Source organism: Chanodichthys erythropterus, chromosome 5 (genome assembly GCF_024489055.1).
Source record: "Chanodichthys erythropterus isolate Z2021 chromosome 5, ASM2448905v1, whole genome shotgun sequence".
Classification (NCBI taxonomy): domain Eukaryota; kingdom Metazoa; phylum Chordata; class Actinopteri; order Cypriniformes; family Xenocyprididae; genus Chanodichthys; species Chanodichthys erythropterus.
In genome coordinates this window covers 37,920,306-37,941,067 of record NC_090225.1, presented here as the reverse complement: position 1 = coordinate 37,941,067, position 20,762 = coordinate 37,920,306, and the positions used below count along the sequence as shown (strand labels likewise).

Below are 20,762 nucleotides of genomic sequence, written 5' to 3'. Positions count from 1 at the left end.
AGAAAACAAAGCTATAGAGAGACGCAAACCACCAACAGCGAGGCAGCGAGCAGAGACAGCGAGGCAGACAGGAGCAATCGAGAGTGATACAGAATGCAGTTTCATTCTTACGTATTTATAGATTTTTTTTTCACATTTCTATAGTATACTGGAAAACGATTAGCATTTCATAAGTTTTAAAGGCTTTTATTGGTAAAAACATTCAATATTGTGCAGAGTCAATATTTACAGTGTTGACCCTTCTTAACATCTGCAATTCACTTTGGCATGCTGGATATCAACTTCTGGGCCAAATCCTGACAGATGGAGATCCATTCTTGCTTTGTTAGTGTTGTTTAAAATTTGTGGACCTCTGCTTGTCCACTTGCTTTCTAAGATTGACCACAGGTTCTCTCTATGGGATTAAGATCCAGGGAGTTGCCTGGCCATGGATCCAAAATTTCAATGTATTGATCTCTGAGCCACTTATCACTCTTGCCTTGTAACATGGTGCGCCATCATGCTGAAAAATGCACGGATCATCACCAAACTGCTGTTGGATCATTGGGAGAAGTTGCACTTAACAGGGCGTTGTGATACCATTCTTTATTCATGGCAGTGTTTTTGGCCAGAATTTTGAGAGAGCCCACTCCCTTGCATAAAAAGCGACCACACAAATGGATGCTCCCAGGATGCTTCACTGTTGGCACGAACAGGACCCATGGTAGCATCTTGTGCTGTTCAATCCTTCCTGCAGAATCTCAGTCTTTCCTTGATGTTTTACTTGGAGAGAAGTGGCCTCTTTTCCACTATTCTTGACACCAGGCCGTTGTCCAAAAGTCTTTGCCTTACTCTGCGTGCAGATGCTCTGCAATGATGGGGACACGATTCTGTAACTGACTCCTAAGGAGGAGACAGTTCTGATGCTTGCTGGACACTCTTGGACATCCTGAAGCCTTCTTCCCAGCAACTGAACCTCTCTCCTTGAAGTTCTTGATGACAAGGTAAATAGTTCTTTCAGGCAGAATATTCTTTCCATCAATTTCCTCGCATGTCAGGCCATTTTGATGCAAAGCGAAGATGACTGCATGCCTTCCTTTGGAGGTAACCATTGCTAACACAAGAACACAATGACTGGAAGCACTCTTTTTAAAACTATTTGCAGCTTTTATAATCCTAATAGACTGATTTTACCTGTAGTTGTTCATACTTTCCCATTTGCTGATACAATTATTTAAATTATTTTAGCTGGTCATTTCTTGCCCGATAAAGTTTTGATAAAGTTTTGGTTTTTTTGGGGGGGGCCAACTAAACTTTTTGCAATTATTTAAAATGAATCTGATCACTCTGCACAATCTAGAAACTATGTGAACCAACACCACAATAACTGAAGCAGCAAACTTTGTGAAACAAAATTTGACACTGCCAATACTTTTGGCCACAGCTGTGGTAATATGATGATGATGCAATCAAATTGTCTAAGTTAGCTCAGTCAATACTTAATTTAAATTGCAATTAACATGTTTGTATAGAACAAAATCAAAATGTAAAGTTCTATTAACTTAATATTTGAGTTTGTTACCTTAATTTTACTTATTACTGCACATTTTTTTTTACTTTTACCAACTTGGGGCCATATTTACTAACAGCTTGCGCTAAGCAAACCCTGTTTTGGCATTAAAAAAAATCTGTCAGGATTTACTAAAGACACTGTGAAAAATTAGCGCTGAAAAGGCGTGGGGACAGTTATTTTTGTGGCTGACCTTATTGCATATGCATTTGTAAGAGTTTCCCTTTCAGACTCAATTTATGGAGAGTGTTTAAATGAATCATGCAAGGTGATTTACCAAGGTTTGTACTAGACAATTTACTGGTATTTGCACCATTATTTACCACCCAAAAGAGCATTTCTTAAACCAGATGCTAATTTGTTGCTGACAACAAACAAGGCAGAGTTTCTGATAAAACGCACAAGAGCAACCTATGAGCATGGAGATAGAGCTGGCTGTCTTCTAGCATCTCAGCTCAGACATCATACTGCTTCCCAGTTAATCTCACAGGTGTATGATTCCTCAAACAACCTTATTACATATTTGGTTAAAATAAACCGATTAAAAGGAGTTTAGTTCTTTTTATTCTAATCTTTACAAGTCAAAAGTCTGCTTGGACATGGCTGATATTCAGTCTTTCCTTTCTCAATTAGAAATACCCAAGATAAGTCCAGATATAGCCTGTAGCCTAGATAAGCCTCTTAGCTTGGAGAAAATAGCCTCCTGCATCTTGACTATGAAAAACAACAAAGCTCCTGGCCCTGACAGTTTCCCTGCAGATTTTTTAAACAAATTTCACTCAGTTATCCCCCTAATTATTAGAGTTATATAATCATTCCCTAGATCAAGGCTTCTTTTAGTCATCCTTAAACCAAGCTTTGATTTCCTTAATATTAAAAAAAGACAAAGACGCTAAAAATTTGCAACAGACCTGTTAGCCTAATTAATGCTGCTGTTAAATTACTAGCTGGCCAAACGGTTAGAGGCTCATCTTCCATCCATTATATCAGATGATCAAACTGGCTTTATACTGGGTCGTCAGTTGTCATCCAATATACGTAGACTTCAGAATGTAGTCCTTACTCCATCCAGGTCATCGAGCCCAGCAATGGTTATCTCGCTAGACGTGGAAATGGCTTTTGAACAGGTGGAGTGGGATTATTTATATGTGGCTTTGCAAAAATTTGGTTTCGGATCTAATCTCATGGGTTCGTTTACTGTATTCCACTCCCTCAGCTTGTGTGAAAAAAATCTGTAATGTCCCCTTATTTCACTCTTTCTTGTGGCACCCGTCAGGGATGCCCCCTTTCTCTTCTCCTTTTTAGCTTTGGCTATAGAGCTTAAAATCATCTTCAGTATTTTCAGGTATTCACAGAGGAGGAAGAGAACATTGAGCCTCATTATATGCAGGTGTTCTCCTGTAATATGTTTTAGACCCTCTTAACTGCATAGATAATGCATCTATTAAATGAGTTTGGCTCTTCAGAATTCAGGATATAAGCTGGACTTTGCTAAACTTGAGTGTTTTCCCATAAATGAATTGGCAAAACAGATTCCTCCAGCTATGCTCCCTTTCCGTGTGTCTTCAGGCTTCCATTACTTAGGGGTTCATATTTCAAACTCACTGAAGTCACTGCACAAAGAAAATTTTACAAAATTAATGGACTGCATTAAAGTAGATCTTTGGAGCAGTGAAGCAGTCTTCCACTATCATTAGTAGGTAGAACTGAATCGATTAAAATGAATATCCTTCCACAAATACTTTTTTTTTATTATTATTTCAGACTGTTCCCATTTTTCGCCCCAAATTTTATTTTTTATTTTTTTAAATCATTTGATGCCACTATATCCTCGTATATTTGGGCTGGTAAGCCGCCACGTGCACACAAGTCAACTCTTCAAAGAACCAAACAAGAAGGGCGTCTTGCTCTTCCTAATACTAAAGGGTTTAGTATCATTTCACAATTTGTTTTACGATCACACATTTGTGACATTCCATGATTTGCTGAGTATATTCAAACTCCAAATACAATTTATTTTGCCATTTTCAATTACGTGACTTTGCTAAAGCACATTTTGCTACCTTCCCTCACCAGCCAAAGGAAACTTTAATTGAAGTTATAATGTCACTTTTGAACTCTCACAGCCATATTGCCTCAATTTATGGGCTGTTACGCTCTTCACAGCTTCCTCCTCTTTTTGCACTCAAGGAAACCTGGGAGAGGGAGCTAGGACTGGAACTTGGTGAAGAGTTGTGGAATAATGCTCTAGCTAAAATTAGCTGTCTGTATTTGTGCTCGTTTGAATCTTATTCAGTTCAAAGTTGTTCACAGAATTCATTTCACCAAAGCAAAACTGAAGAAACTTTCTTTAACTGAAGATGATAGGTGAAATAGATGTTCGCTATCCCCAGCAGATCATACTCATATTTTATACATGTCCTAAATTGTATCCATTCTGGTCTTTTTTGCTACATTGTCAAAGGCTCTTAATGTTTCTTTGAAACCCTGCCCAATAACTGCAATTTTTGGAGTACGCCTTGCTGATGGCTTGTACATGACAAAGCGTCATGCTGATATTATTGCTTTTGCTTCACTGGTAGCCAGAAGACAAATATTGTTACATTGGAAATCCTCATGTCCCCCTCCTAACTTTTCTTGGTTGCAGGACTTAATGTCCTTTCTACACCTGGAACAAATTAAATACTCCATTAGAGACTCTTAACTAATTTTATAAAATGAAATTGTACCTCCATTGGATATTTGATTTTATTTTTTATTATTTTTCTCTCACCTTTACCTTAGTTTTGTGGGATAATTTGGGATGGGTAGGGATAAGTGTGTTCTGATTATTTGCATAATTCTTCATTTATTTCCATGGTTGTCTTAAGAATCTGCTCAAAAATATATTTAAAAGAAAAGTAGATCACATGCAGAACTTTCCACTCCTACCGGTGCTTTTTTTAGAATTGCGCTCACGCTAATTTGCCCTGTTTAGTAAATATGGTCCTTAATGTTTACAGTGTAGGGGTGGGGGAAAATTGTGCATGTGAATTGTGATTCTAATACAGATTTGTAACAATTCACAAATTTCAAAATTAGATTTTCTAAATGTTAGTTATTAACAATGTGGTCTTAAAAAAAAAAAAAAAAAAGCCAGAAGTTAACTGCGAGAGCAGGGCAGCACCCAAACCGTTTAGAGCGTGCACACCTCATGCTGTGAGCACGAAGTGCAGAAACCGTGAAACAAATATATCCTGCCCCATTTTCAGGGTCAAGACTTATATGTAAGCTTGGTAAAGTGAAGGCACAGTATTTTGGAAACACTACAAACATGAGGCTTTTGGTACATGATCCACACAATTGAGCCCAGATATAACATACCATCCCATACCATCCCATTGTATTTTTACTCAGAAAACAATACCTTGGCTATACCAAGAGACAAAGATAAAGGTGGAGGAAGCCTTGAAGACAGCAATAAGAGTAGCACTAACATGTGATGCTTGGATATCAAGGACAATTTAGTCATGCGTCACCTTTACACTCACTACATCATGTATGACTGCCAGCTTGTGTCTCATGTTCTGCAAATGAGTAATCCATGAAAGCCACACAGCAAATGTCAAAGATGTTTTAGGTTGTTGCATAGGAATGGCAGCTCACAAGTTGTACAAGTAGTAATTCCAACGCCTTTTCGTTCAATGGTTTTGAAACTTGCTCATGATTGCTTATCGGGGCATCTTGGAGTGAAAAAGACTTATGATCATGTTATGCATAATTTTTTTTGGCCTCGACTAAAACGTGATGTCATACATGTGTCATACATGCCAGATGTCAGGTAAGCCTAATCAAAATCCAAAGCTGATTCCTTTGCGGCCGATTCCTGCTGTGTCTGAACCATTTAACCATCTAATTGTAAATCTAATTGTGTCGGACCCATGCCTCATTCTAAATCTGACAATGAATATTTGCTGACCATTATATGTCAAGTTACACGCTATCCGGCTGCCTTTGCGTTACAGTCAATCACAACAAAGTCTGATTAAAGTCTTGTCTCAATTCATGTCGGTTTTTGGAATACCTAAAATTATACAATCAGATCAGGGTACTAATTTCACTTCTGGTATGTTTGAGGAGGTTTTGCGTCAGCTAAATATTAAGCATAATATATCCACTCCATATCATCCTCAAAGTCCGGGGCTTTAGAATTCTTTCATCAGTCATTGAAGTCCTTACTACGTGCTTATTGTACGGAATTGGATCAAGACTGGGAGGAGGGCTTACCTTGGCTTATGTTACCGGCGAGAGAAGTGACTCAGGGGAGTACTGGGTTTAGCCCAAATTACTTATTTTTGGGCATACGGTTCGTGGGCCATTGGCTGTTCTGCGAGTGGGCTGGGTATCTACTGAACCACCGAAAAAGTTGACTGAATATGTGGATGGTTTTAAAAGATGACTTTTTGAAGCTGTTAAATTGGCGAAGGTAAATCTGAAATGGCCACAGTCAAAAATGAAACGTCTGTATGATCGTAGAACGGAACACTGTTCTTTTTGTGTCTGCGACCAGGTGCTGGCTTTGTTACCAGCTGTTTCATCACCATGTAAAGCCAAGTTTGCCGGTCCTTATGTCATCATAAGACGGGAATCTGATGAACATTATGTCATTGGTACGCCAGAGAAAAGACTTAAAACACAATTATGTGTCATGTGAATTTGCTTAAACCTTATTATGTGCGGGAAGAAGGGGCATCGCCTCATAAAACAGAATCTGTTGCTTTATCCGTAGATCATGCCTCATCAAGGAATGAGTTGCCTTTGGATTATGAGGAAGCCGTCGAACCTGAAGACTGCGTGATGTGTCCTCGGTTAAGTAATTCAGAAACTGAACAATTTTCCAACACTTTTTGATCATCGTTCAACTGAAAAACTTTTGGAATTGGCCAAGTTAATTCAGGAATATTCGTCTTTGTTTTCCGATGTTCCTTCCCAGACGCACATAGTACAACATGACATTGATGTGGGTAATTTCCCTCCGATACGTCAGTGCTTTTATAGGGTACTGTGGGAAAAAAGAAAACAACTGGAGTCAGAGGTTAAGTATCTGCTTGATAATAATCTATCTGTTCCATCACTGTAAAGTTGGTCATCTTGTCTGTTGGTAAAAAAAAAAAAAGGATGGGACATTTAGATTTTGTACAGATTATAGAAAATTGAATGCAATCACTAAACCAGACTCTTTTCCGCTACCACGTATAGAGCAGTGCATGGATCGGGTGGGCACAGCAAAATATCTTAGCAAATTTTACTTGTTAAAAGGATATTGGCAGGTCCCGTTGACCGAGCGTGCTTGTGAAATTGCCGCTTTTATTACTCCGGATGGTGTATATTCATATAACGTTATGAGCTTCGGACTGCAAAACGCACCGGCCACATTTCAACGGTTAATTAATTGCGTGGTAGCTGGGCTTGAGGGGTGTGCGGTTTACTTGAACGATTTGCTCGTGTATAGCGATTCATGGGAGGAACATCTATTCCAAATTCGGTCGCTGTTTAATCGCTTGAAAGATGCTCGTCTTACAGTGAACCTAGCGAAGTGCGAGTTTGCTCGGGCCAAGGTGACTAATTTAGGCAAGGTCGTTGGTCATGGCGTTGTTCGGCCGGTGAATGCAAAAATTGAGGCAGTCATTAAGTATCCTCCCCCCTGTACAAAGCAGGAGTTGATGCGATTTTTAGGGATGGTGGGGTACTATCAGAGTTTTTGCAGGAATTTTTCAGAAATTGTTGCCCCGTTGACTGATCTATTGAAAGCATCATGTAAATTTGTATGGAGTTCAACTTGTCAAAATGCTTTTGAGTGTGTTAAAGCGCTGCTTACTAGTGCTCCAGTGCTTGTGGCTCCTCAGTGGGATAGACCATTCAAAAAGCATGTAGATGCTAGTAAGGTAGGGGCTGGAGTTGTCCTTTTACAGGATGATGCTGAGGGAGTTTTCTTTTCAAGAAAATTCTTGTCATATCAGCTGAATTATTCAGTTATTGAAAAGGAAGCATTGGCACTGGTTTAGGTGCTTCAGCACTTTGCTGTTTACGTGGGAGGGGGTGGGACGTCCGTTGTGATTTGTGATCATACGTTTTTGACCACCCTTCAGAACCCTAATCAAAGATTGATGCGCTGGACATTATTCTTACAACCTTATAATTTGGAGATCTGCCATATAAAGGGAACTGAAAATGTTTTGGCGGATGCATTGTCCCGTGCTCCTGTGTCTTAAGAGTATGTGATATATTGTTGTGTCTGTTATTTTGTTTTTTCTTCTTAGGACCCAGTTCGTCGAGTAGTGATGGTGCTACAGTTTAGGATATGTATTCGGATACTGTGTCACGTTGACATTGCTATACTTGGACGCATTGTAATTTTGGGGTAAACTTTGAAGGAACTTTCAAGTTTATTTTATGGGGAGGGTGTGACACCCCTGTTGGCCGTTCCTTGTTTTGTGTGTGTGTGTTGTGTCTGTATTGTTTGCAGGTGACAGGCTGATTGCATGATTGGGAGCACCGGCTTCATGGTGTTCATTGCTCCCTATAAAAGCGGATCATTCCTGTTGGTGTCTCTCGGCTCTGGATTTGGTGGCTGGTTTCTAAGCTCTTTGTTCCATACATGGCAAAAACCTGGTTCATTTTAAGCACGAATGTAAAATAAAGCTCATACTTCGCAAGATGAATGTACTCGTCTTCTCCTTATTTGTAGTGATCCTTTGTGATCGCAACAACATCATCTATTCTAATTTAATTTAATATTAATATGACATTCTAATTTGAATGGTTAATGATCATCTATTAAGCATCAGTTGTCTGTCAGGAAAATAATGCAAAATGCTCTCATTACAATTCTCCAGCAGATTTGCTATGCTGCATGCAAGTGCATTCTAACTCAAAAACTTGCATACTAAAGTTGAGACCTGACTTGAGATTTGATCGTAGATACCACTCACATCCATATTGATAAACGGCAAGTTTTGCGTGGAAACGGCCGTACGTACAGTTTTCTGTTATACGTTCGTTTCATAAATGAGGCCCATTAGGTTTTTCATACATACCATCAACTTCGCTGCACAGCAAGCTGTCTGTATCATGACTGATGGGGAATATTCAGAGAAAAATTTTCCACTGCAGCCCCTCCACTGATGGTACAGTAGTGGTGCTTGATTCCTCAAGCAAAAACTTACCATTTTATTTGTGTGTATTTCATGTGGAGAACAGATACACCAATTTATCAGGTGTTTCCAATTTTATTTTAAGTAAAGGGACCCTAGTTGAAATACAAGATAACGCTGAATTCGGAATTCAAATCTGAGGCATTGTTGACAGATTTCTGTGGTAATTCACTGCAGCAAGAGGAGCTTGAGGACCAGCCAGATAACCCAGACAAAGGCCTAGATGAAGGCCTTGCCCCTGGGGCCAGACGAGCAGTGGGGCATTTAGACAGGTCCGTGCTCAGGGCACAACTACATCATAATCCATCCCTGCCGGGGACATAAGTTGCTTTCGCACCAGAGGAATCTTTTCATGGGTCCTAGAACAAATGGTGGAATTTCCTGCTTTTTGGCATGACTGCACTGCAGGAACTGGGAATGAATTTAGTTCTAGGAATGCCTTTTGGGGGAACTAAATTAGCTCCTACTTCAGAGTAGGGTTTAACCCATCACAATAGGAACTACCAGTGACGTAAGTGTACGTTGATTGGTCGAACAAGAGCCATAAGAAATAGCACCCACCATTTTTAAAAAGCCTACAGACAAACATACTGAAAGCTAATGTTAACAGCATTTACCTGTCGCCTTTGTCTAGAGTGTTGTGTTCTTTTATCTGCCTCGATGATATGTAACAGCAAGTTCTCATAAGAGATTTATCACATAACTTTTGAATCCCACAACATGCAACAAAAACACAGCTCTGATCACGGCATCCCCTATTCTTCCGTTGTCCACATTATTGAATGCTGTCTTTAAATGATGCTGTTGTCGGCAGACTTACATCACTTCCTACTGGTGATGCGCATGCAACCAGGAAAATAGCCCTAGGGGGACATTTAGTTCTTGGCGAACCACCCTAGTGGCTAGTTCCTAAAACTAAGTTACCATAACTACCCACCACCATTTGCACCATTATTTCTTAAGGCAGAACATAGCTAGTAGGTCGCAAACTCTCTGTAAAGTAATGCATAGTAGCATAATATGACGTATACCCTCAATATTCCAATAGCAGTCTTCAAATATGTGAGCAGAAATTGTGTTGAAATGCTGTGAATTTTAGTTTATCCTTCATTCTAACTTTAGCCTTAGGTAACTACTGGTAAATTAAATACAATACTACTTAATCGTGTTCATAACAGTTATTTTTATATGCAGCAAAAATAACACTCAAACTGTATTTGAAATGTCTGAGGATCAAAAAAATACTGATGAAAAAAAAAAAAAAAAAAAAAAAAAAAAAAGGAAAAAAGGCTTTATTATGACACACAGTGGCATGCGGTTTTGGACGGGTTTGTTTTGATGAGCCACTAACAAAATAGTAATCTTCAACTAAGTTTAATAGTCCAACGTAAAACTATTTAGTAGTGCGTAAGTTGTAAGTTAGTGTCCATTTACATAAACTGATGTAACTTGTGCACAGCTGGTGCAATCAGCCACAGCTTCTGTTTATACAAAAGAATCTAGACATTCCAGTCAGTAGTGGACAGCAAAGTAAACTCCAGTTCACATTTCAAAAGTCAACATGCATTTTAAAGCAAAATGTAACAGTTCTTGTTTGTTCGAATAGTACTTTGTATCTACAGTAAATCTAGCAGCTCTTGTTTGATTTTATTTTTTAATGTATTTGAATTTGCTGAAAAGATATGCAAAAAGCATTTATTACCACTTTCTTGATTTTTCATTTTATTTACCAGATTCTTTGCAAAAGTTATTATTTTTGTATTAAGGACATTTATGTTAGTATTAAGTGCTTTTCTATGTCTCAGGCTTGCTTTAAAAGATTGCCAGTCACATCTTTAATGATTACAGTCAGCTTAAATGGCACTTGTTTTATAATACTGACCGAGTTGTTTAAACTAGGAAAAAAAAAAAAAAGTTTACATTTGATTCACTGGGATTTTCTCTTCATAACCTATTAAAGAGTGTACCGCAGTTAAATAGGACAAGTAACACAAAACAGAAAACTAAAATGAAAACTTTGTATATATCAAATCGATTTTTAATTGAATACTGACCCCAAAAATCTATTTAAATTGAATTGTGAGGTTCCAAACTATTCCCACCCTTATTGCAGTGCATACTGTTCACATTGGTTTAACAAAGCATTTCTTTTTATCAGGTAGCAATTCTGCAATGATGCAGGATGATCCAGATCAGTTCAATGACTGCGCTGCAGTCTTCAAGTTAGGGAACAAGAAAAGCGGGGTCTACTCATTGACCATACCTGATACAAAACAGCAGTTCAAGGTAACCTCTATCTACTTAAGTATTTTGCTGATATTTTACCACTTTGACTTGAATTAATATATATAACAATGCATTGACATTCAAAGTAGTACTAGCAAACATTAGAAAAGGAAAATAATCATTTACACACCCATGTGATGTTCTGACCATGTACTACATTTATCCATGAAACACAAAAGGCTAAACGGCAAAGTCACTATTTCCCATAGAACAAAAGTTGATAGTAATTTGATTGTATAAGCTCACAAAGACTTGTGTCCTAATCCAATTTCCTCACTCTAACCCTTATTTTTCTGTCTACACTGTACTTTCAAAGTCAAAAAGGCCAACAATAATGCTAAAGAAAATAATGTTTAATTAAAAATGACACCTTTAGACATTACTGATGCCATACGCAATTGTTTTTTAATCATATGACTGTCACATGAACCACTGTAGCATAAGCACAGTTTGCTCTGGCCAAGACACAAGAGCACAGAGCAGATCATACATGCACAGATCATGTCAGCAAAGACCACAAAACCTTCGGATATAACTGAATTCTACAAACAATGCTATATCTGTAGAATTATGTAGAGTGCTATTAAAGCAATATGGAAGAGATTTGGAGGAGAAACTGTTAGAGATTGAGGAAAATTGGGTTTTACAATCTCAATGGCTCTGGCCAAGCTGTGATCTAGGCGAAACACTATTTGCTGTTTTGATAAAAGGTGAGGAGCTTCTAGATATAACCAGCCCTGTCTTCCTGTTTAATTGGAAATTACATCAACACAGTGAATAAAGCTGTGCATTCCAAGGCACTTCAGTGGGCCTTTAACATTCTTTTTACTGACTTCTAAGAATTCTGAGAAAGTTGCCAAAAAAGGTTATTTGTTTATGTTATATCCTGGAAGAAAGGCATTACATGAGATACAAATTTATACAGAAAGGACATGAATGATTGCATTTAGCCAGTAATTTGCCATTTTTTGTTTCCAGGTCTACTGTGACATGGAAACAGATGGAGGTGGATGGACCGTAATACAGAAGCGCTTCAATGGCCTTGTTGATTTTCATCAAACATGGAAAAATTACACAATGGTAGGGATTTAAATTGTCTTTACATCCTTCTTTGTACTCTTCTGACAAATTTACACTGCTATGAAATATGGATTTTCTCTATTTCCAATTCAGGGGTTTGGAGACATCTTGGGTGAACACTGGTTGGGGAATGAAATCATCTCCAAGTTAACACAAGAAAAACAACACGTCCTCAGGATAGATCTGACAGACTGGGAGGGGAATACAGCCTTTTCAAAATATGAGCAGTTCTCCCTTGATGGAGAGAAGCAGAATTACAGGTGAAGAATTAAACCGTGCTTCCAAATACCTGAGAGTTTTGTGACTTCTTGGGTGTTTTTATAGTATATGCTGTGGTAGAATTTTACTTTATCCAGGCATGTGATCAGCTAAGACAAAAAAAGAAGGAAAATCTTCCATTTTTTTTATTTACGTTAGTCATACTTTTTTGTAGCAAATTAGCTAAAAATAAATATGAATAATTAACCATAACTAGTCATAATTAATTATTAATATTTTAATCAGTTAATAATATTAACTTAATGTAATAAAATTAATATTCCAAATCAATTAACCTGTTGATCAATGAACACACAGTGTTAATTGTTTATTAATTCTAAGAAATGTTCATTTCCAGGTTATGGGAAATAATCTTATTCTACTAAAAGCCTGTAGTCAGGACCGACATGAATAGGGACTCCCGTATAGGAGCGCAAAACACAGGCAACTTTGCATGTGATATGAACAAGACTTTATTAACTAGACTAAACACTTAAAACTACTCTAACATTCACACACATACATGCCTACAGTTTACCGAGAGAGAGAGAGAGAGAGAGAGAGAGAGAGAGAGAGAGCTAAAGCAGAGTACAGGAAGCAAGAGGTTACAGCATTGTTGGACATTTCAGCAGATCAACAGCCTTGAGCAAACCATCAGTTTAGTTTTAACAGGCCCTTCTTTAAAAGGGGTAAGGATACTCAATGTATCAAATAATGAGACTAAGTTTGATACTTGCATGTCTCTCCAAGTTGAATTAAAACTGTCCTGATGCAATTTGTGGAGGCTCCTGTTGAATCTCTGCTGATATTGTCTTGATGAAAGAGAATCAGTTGGATTCAGAGGATCTTTGGTGAATGGAAGGTCTAGGCCGAAGCCTGGCACAAGCTTGGGGTTCCTTAGAAGCTTCTAGCTTCTTAAAGCATCATCTTGACGTCAGCATTTGTCAGAAAAAGAAAAGAAGAGGAGGAAGAGCAGGAAGAGAAGGGGGTTTGATCTTGTGAACAGTGAATAAAAGGGGTGAAGATGTCACACCCTCTTGGGGTGTCTGAGCCAATAAGGAGTTTCCCTTTCAGAGGGAAGTTTTACGAGTCTTTGTTCTGTAGCATGATATTAGCATAAGACACTGGATTGAACGAATGAGAGAATAACCTTCTAGATTCCTATAATACTAACATGTCACAGAGTTAGTAACATGTAACATAAATTACCAAATAGGAAATAAAAGTTGGAGTCCGTAGATACCAAACATGCTGCCAATGTGATCTCAGTTAACTATACATTTGCAACTATGGAACATTAATACCAAAATAGTTCAAAAGAGAGAATTAATACATAGAATAAAGCCTATAAAAGGAAAGTCATGAGATGGGAAAATTGGGTACATGTTTATACATTTCCCAAGTAGTTATATAGATAATACATAGGATTAAGAGAGTTTATTTGTCCTTCTCAGGAAGAATGAGTCATTAGTCTCTACAGCATTCTTCTGGATCATAAAAGTATCATATAACTGTAACAGGACATCTAGTTGTGCCTGTGTGCTAGCTACACTTGGGATGCTGGTTGCAGTTTTAGGGGGATGAGTTCAGAGAACTTTGATAGTGAGAGTGAGTTTATGGGTTATTCATTAAATACAATGAATAATTGTGTGGCTGATGGTCCAGACGCTACACTTTTCAGGTCTGAAAATACGGAAATCCGTATAAATATGGAAAAATTAAATCTTTGTATATAGGGCTGGTTGGTGTTTTGCTATATCATGTATATTGCTGTATGTAAATACATGCAACAAAGCACTATTGACACTTCAGAGTGATGAAATGTATGAAGAATATAAAGGGTGGGATGTGCTTGATGGCAAAAAGTTATAAGCACAAAATATCCTGAAAAGGTGTGGGGGTCGTGCTGACTGGCAAACTGCCAAAGTGCATCCACGCCTCTTTTAGAAGGCGAACACAAATTTGGGATGTGCTCGATGTGCTTAAGCACAACAAGCAGTGAAAAAGAACTCAATGCAGTGCATGCACTGACTGACACATAGTGTAAGAGTGTGCACATAAAGCCATGTCTCTGAGCTAGGGAAGCAACAATTCTAGGTTTTGTTTGTACGCAGAGCTCTACGCTAACATTTTCTTAAGGAGCACTTGTGCTCCTAATAAAAAAAAAAAAAAAAAATAGGAGCACAATAAAAAATTTGATCAAGAACAGACATTATCACTCTGGAGTCGGTTAAGTCGTCGGCGCCTTGCTTTTTTTTTTGTCAGTGCAAAAGAGACTCAAAATATTTCAGCAATTTTGGACATACAAATAAGAGTTATATATTATTAAAAACTGTGGAATAACTACTTTTATTTGTGTACACTCACAGTAAAAACAATGGTGTGCTTTTTGCAAAATAAAAAAAAAACTAACATGATGTGCGACCTGCCATCTCTATCTGAATGAAGTCCATTCTGATAGTCCTCAGAAAATTAACTATAACTTAGAGAATACTAATCAAACAAACATATTTCCAAAGAAACATTGAAATGTCAGGTTTTAAATCATGTAAGTCAAATCGAAAAATATTCTCTGTTTATGTAATCTGTTTGAAAAGAGAGAGATGTCAGTCGTTCGTGAGTCATCTCATTATCCACTGATGCGGCCACGCCCACGGAGCTTGTGTTCTATTCAAACAAATTCTGTGGCGATCAATGCAACAGAGTGTGAACATCAACATCAGCTTGGAAAAATGCATCAAGTCAGATTCATGTACATCGTTTTGAGACGCAGTGAGGAATAATTCTGGAAGAATTTACCTCAGAGGAAGAGCACTTTCAATTTCATTTAGATTGAGGATCAACTTGATCAAACCGATGATTGTGAATGGTAAGTTTTTTTATTATAATCCCGATATAGTGCCTGTGAATATAATAATACAGACATTTAGGCTCTATAATATAAAAAAATATAATGCATAAAATGTCAGAGGTAATGTGAATGTTTAGACGATTGATTTGGCCTGTTTTGAACAGATTATGAAGTGTTTACTGTGAAAGTCTAGTGCCACATGAAGCTTTTGTTCACAATGAATAATAAAAATTCAGCTTTGCGTCACATAAATACATTATATTTTAAAGTATATTAAAATAGAAAACAAAAATTCCAAAACCAAGCTCACTGAGTTTTTTTTCCCTTTATCTCACAGATTTGAGAAATATAGTGACCAGATATTGGCTCACATTGGACTGCATGCATATGATAATGAGATCACAGACTGGAAGCAGGAAAGTGTTGTTTTTTTTCTTTTTTTTAATCCTGGATTTATTTCCAGGTATAACCGTGTACTCAAAATGTGTCTTTGGCTCTCATTTATAACTATTTTAAATAAACTACAAACGAAAAATTATATATTTATTTTGTTATTGGATTCTTTCTTAGTTCACTCAGTCACATTCCTGACTGAATGGCTCATTATGCAGCTCATTAGGGGCAGGGTCTTAATCTCCTCAGGTGTGAATCACTGCATTATTCATGAAGATTCACACCTCAGTTCATACGGCCTTCCTAAACAAAAAGTGTCTTAGAAATTTAAAATCAATACATTGCTTTATGTCTGAGTAGGCAGAATGATTTTAACATCACTTTGAAGCAAAAACTCTAGACTAAAATATACAGTTCCCAAAAGTCTTGTGGAAAATTATTTGTGTGTTTTGAGGCCTTATTTCAGTGACTTTTTTTTCTTCTTTTTTCAAAAACCATGCATATACATAACTCTCTCAAAAATACAAACATGTACATACTTGTTGCTTGTTTAGTCAGCACAAGTTTGTGCTGAATACAGTGGAATGGGACTTGTGTCATCAATGTGTTTAAGCAACTGAAAAAGTACAAATGTCAGGGAATGTCAAAACGTCTCCAGGGCCCCAAATTAGCCTCAAACCCCAGAAGGTTAACTTTCCCATTACAGGGCGATACCTGCCCCTTTAAATTAGTCACTTATAAATTCACATATTAAAGTCACTTTAATATAACTTGTTTATTGGACTTTTGTATAAGACACTACAGTTAAAAACTGAACATGTCTGCTCAATTCAGCATGAGCCGAATGAGAGTTCCTGAGTTCCTGTTGTGTCTTATATAACAGAAGTCAGATTTCACCTCAGTTTCCCTCACTCTTGACTGAAAAGAATACGGATGAAGATTTGGTTTCAAATCGAAATGTAAAAGTGCCTATTTATCCCTCTGGAGTCTGAGGCTGATTTGGGGCCTGGAGAAGTTTTGACATGCCCTGACATTTGTGCTTTTTTCAGTTGTTCATAAACATATTAATGGAAAAAGTGTCATTACACTGTATTCAGCACAAACTAGGCTACAATAATATGTGAGGAACATGTATGTACATGTTTGTGTTTTTGAAGGAATAACATTTATGCGTGGTTGTTGAAAAAACAAACAACTTAAGTCACTGAAATAAGGCCAAAAAAAGTATAGTAAATCTGTGTTCATAAGACTTTAGGGTATTGGAGGATGTAGACTAGAGTTTTTGCTTCAAAATTATGTAAAAATTATGCTGCCTACTCCTTCATATAAAACAATATAATGATTTAGTTTTTGTAAGACACTTTTTGCCAAGAAATACAGTATGCGAGGAGGCGTGAATCACCACTGAAAATGGGCCATTCTCACCTGAGAAGACAAAAGAATTGGATAGTAATGAGCTGAAATGACTTGCATATTAATGAGGCATTTCAGTCAGGTAGGCTGTGAAAAAAAAACCTTCTGTGATGTCTCAAGCTCATTATGATATATGAAACATACAGAAAAATATTATTAAAATATAAAGTAATGGTTTTATATTATACTTTAAAATATAATGTATTTCTGTGATGCAAAGAGTCTGAATATAGACTTTTAGTTTAAAAGCATGCACATTTGGAGAAATATTGGATTCTCATATGCTTATGTCAATTTTCTATACAGAGGAGTTATATTAACTTAATATTCATTGTCATTACTATGAGCGCTGGTGTTTTCAATTCATCCTTGAAGTCGGAGGGCGCTCTGTGCATTTTAGTCCACAAATTCATCTAAAAGAAGAGGCTATTCCATGAATGGAGTTTCCAATACATATAGCAGCCGGAGGGCGCTAAAGAAACAAAAACTCATCTAAACTTCATCTGTAGAAGAAAAGTAAACATGAACTAACTGCATGTCTTCTAGAGATCGATAAGCATGACTTTTACATCCAGATAAACACTTTTCAAGACAATAAATACACGATTGAGATAATGAATGCATGTATTGACTGAATTTGCGTCTGAATAGCGCTGGCTCCGTGGGCGTGACCGCATTAGCGGATAAGGAGCTGAATCACGGACTTCTGACATGGCTCTCTTTTCATACAGATTACATAAACACAGAAGGTTTGTTTTCGATTTGACTTACATGATTTAAAACCTGACATCTTAACGTTTTTTTAGACATAAGTGTAATTTTTTTGTCATTAGTATTCACTAAGTTAGTTCATTTTCTGAGAACTATCAGATTGGAGTTCGTTCAGAGGGAGATGAGAGATCACGCATCATGTTAGTTTTCTTTATTTTAAAAAAAGCACAACATTCTGTTTTTACTCTGAGTGTACACAAATGGAAGAAGATATTCCACAGATTAAAATGGTGTATAACTCTTAATTGTATGTGCAACATTGACGGAGTATTTTGAGTCTCTTTCACACTGATAAGAAAAAAACCACGGTGGTATCGCCGGCGATACCGTCAGACCTCAGAGTGGGCACAGGCTATGTCGTTGGCATAAGTGGAATTAACATTCAACCCGTTCTTTTTCATCAGTATTATTTGTTATTTTAATTTTGTGAACGTAAGTTCCTCTTTTGCTATGTTATAAGCAGTGATAAATTTTATTATTTCCTTTTCCTCCGTCAAGCGATTACTCTCATCTAATCGCTGAAAAGAAGTAGGGAGAGGTTCTGTGTTTCGTGTGCCACACCGGTCCCTACAGGTTTTATGTTTTTTGCTTTCATTGTGCAGTTTAACAGACTCAATCTTAAATTGCCTAGATACCGTAACTAATTTAGAATGACCTGCAATGGATGGGCCACACTTTTTACAATATACACAATGCAGGGCTTTAGCCTTGTATCGCAACCATGGGTACAGTCTAAGCCATTGCAGCTGGAAGTTGTGCCTTTTCCTTTTCTTACTCAGTTCCTCCCTGTCCGCACCTGTGCTCTCGTCATCAGTTGTGTCTGTATGCTGGCTCGTCCTTTCCACCAGCATCCTTGAACTCCAAACTTTATGTTTTTTAAAGTATCCAACTATTGACCTTTTCATTTTCATATGGCTTAATTCCCAAATTTCCTGAATTCCTAATCGGCATGTTTGATCATCAGTGTGCAACGCGTGTGTACGTTCACTCTCTAGCGGTTAATAAATAGAACTGCATGTGTTTTGCAGAAGAACATTGTAGCCGGAGCTACTTCTCTTTGGCTGCGTTCACACTGGCACAAAAAAATCTGATTTTTTGCTCACATCTGACACAGATCAGAATTAGTTGCACACGTGTAAACACAAAAACCCACACGAGATAAGATTTTTTCGCATCCGATCTGAGCCACTTCCAAATTAAATCCGGTACATATCCGATCTCTGGACATGCCACCTACATCTAAATGCGCATCTAAGCTGTGCATTAAGACTTGCAGTGTAAATACAGCCTTTGTTTATGTCTAAGGCGAGTCACGCAGGTACTGGGCTACTCCACAGCGGAGCAGAGCCAGAAAATTGATTACTGATGTGCTTATTTATTATGTAAATTTTGTTAAAAAAAAAAACAAAAAAAAACGGACTGCTAATACGTCGTCGTTCTGTGACCATGCACTCGCACAAATGTGTCCACATCAAATTTTATCTCGTTCATTCTCAAAAAATAGTTGCATATGCAACCATTTGTCACAGTCGGAAACCCTGTTAAATCATATCAGACTTTTGCGCCTTTAATGGAAAAATGACAAACACTGCAATACCACTGAAAGCCAAAGTGACAAAAGAACCAAACATAATATAAACTATATATTTTTGTTTACTCGCTAGACTTTTGCCACACACAAATATTCATTACTTATCAAAAGATTGGAAACATTTTTTGTTTTTGTTTTTGAAAGAGGTCTCTTGTGCTTACCAGGCTGCATTACTTGGTAACACTTTATTTGACAGTGCCATAATTACATGTTACTACATTCTCTTAGTATAGTAATAACAGTAAAATATACATAATTACAAGTAACTAACCCTAAACCAAACCCTAATTCTAACTGTAACTCTATAGTACATACATTTAGTTAATTAATAGTACTCAGTACTTATTTGAGTAATTACAATGTAACTACTGCACTGTAAAATAAAGTGTAACTTATTTAATTAAACACAGTAAAAACAGTAATAATTGTTTTCTAATTTAATAAATTTTTATTCCTGTGATGACACTGATTTTTCAGCATCATTACTCTTGAGTCTTTAGTGTCTTGTGATCCTAAAAGAAATCATTCTTGGTGGCATTAAGAAATCATTCTTAGTCGATTTGTTACTCAAGAAACATGTATTATTATTATCAGTGTTGAAAGTTTTTGCTGCTTAATATTTTTGTGGAAACAATTATATTTTTTGAACATTTGTGGTAAGAATAAAAAAAAAAAAAAAAAATTAACACTTATCAAATATGCATTAAATAGATCAAAAGAGACAGTGAAGACATTAAAAGTTACAAAAGATTCCCATTTAAAATGATTTACTAAACTGAATACATAAATTTAATGAATGCAAATAAATGCTGTACATTGAAATCTCTACTCAAAGAATCCTGAAAAAAGTACAACCATCTTCACAAAAATGTTAAGCAGGACAACTGTTTTCAACATTTATATAATATTAATAAATGTAATAAAGATACCGTAACTAATTTAGAATGACCTGCAATGGATGGGCCACACTTTTTACAATATACACAATGCAGGGCTTTAGCCTTGTATCGCAACCATGGGTACAGTCTAAGCCATTGCAGCTGGAAGTTGTGCCTTTTCCTTTTCTTACTCAGTTCCTCCCTGTCCGCACCTGTGCTCTCGTCATCAGTTGTGTCTGTATGCTGGCTCGTCCTTTCCACCAGCATCCTTGAACTCCAAACTTTATGTTTTTTAAAGTATCCAACTATTGACCTTTTCATTTTCATATGGCTTAATTCCCAAATTTCCTGAATTCCTAATCGGCATGTTTGATCATCAGTGTGCAACGCGTGTGTACGTTCACTCTCTAGCGGTTAATAAATAGAACTGCATGTGTTTTGCAGAAGAACATTGTAGCCGGAGCTACTTCTCTTTGGCTGCGTTCACACTGGCACAAAA

The 20,762-nt window shown here is 37.1% G+C and overlaps 2 protein-coding genes across 5 annotated transcripts in view; one reads left to right on the top strand and one right to left on the bottom strand.

The window, feature by feature from the left end:
• Positions 1–20,762, bottom strand: part of LOC137019898 (microcephalin-like) — a 157,992-nt gene that overhangs the window by 109,827 nt on the left and 27,403 nt on the right. The window lies entirely within an intron of this gene.
• The window catches only part of angpt2a (angiopoietin 2a), a 66,730-nt gene that overhangs the window by 42,341 nt on the left and 3,627 nt on the right, over positions 1–20,762 (top strand). For 2 of the 4 annotated variants that reach the window (XM_067385553.1, XM_067385550.1), the window contains 3 exons: positions 10,901–11,028; positions 12,007–12,108; positions 12,202–12,368. In XM_067385553.1, coding sequence (XP_067241654.1) covers positions 10,901–11,028; positions 12,007–12,108; positions 12,202–12,368 — 397 coding nt within the window. Of the gene's footprint in view, positions 1–67; positions 84–6,858; positions 6,864–10,900; positions 11,029–12,006; positions 12,109–12,201; positions 12,369–20,762 lie in introns of all 4 variants that reach the window. The other 2 variants (XM_067385552.1, XM_067385551.1) reach the window with 2 other exon arrangements.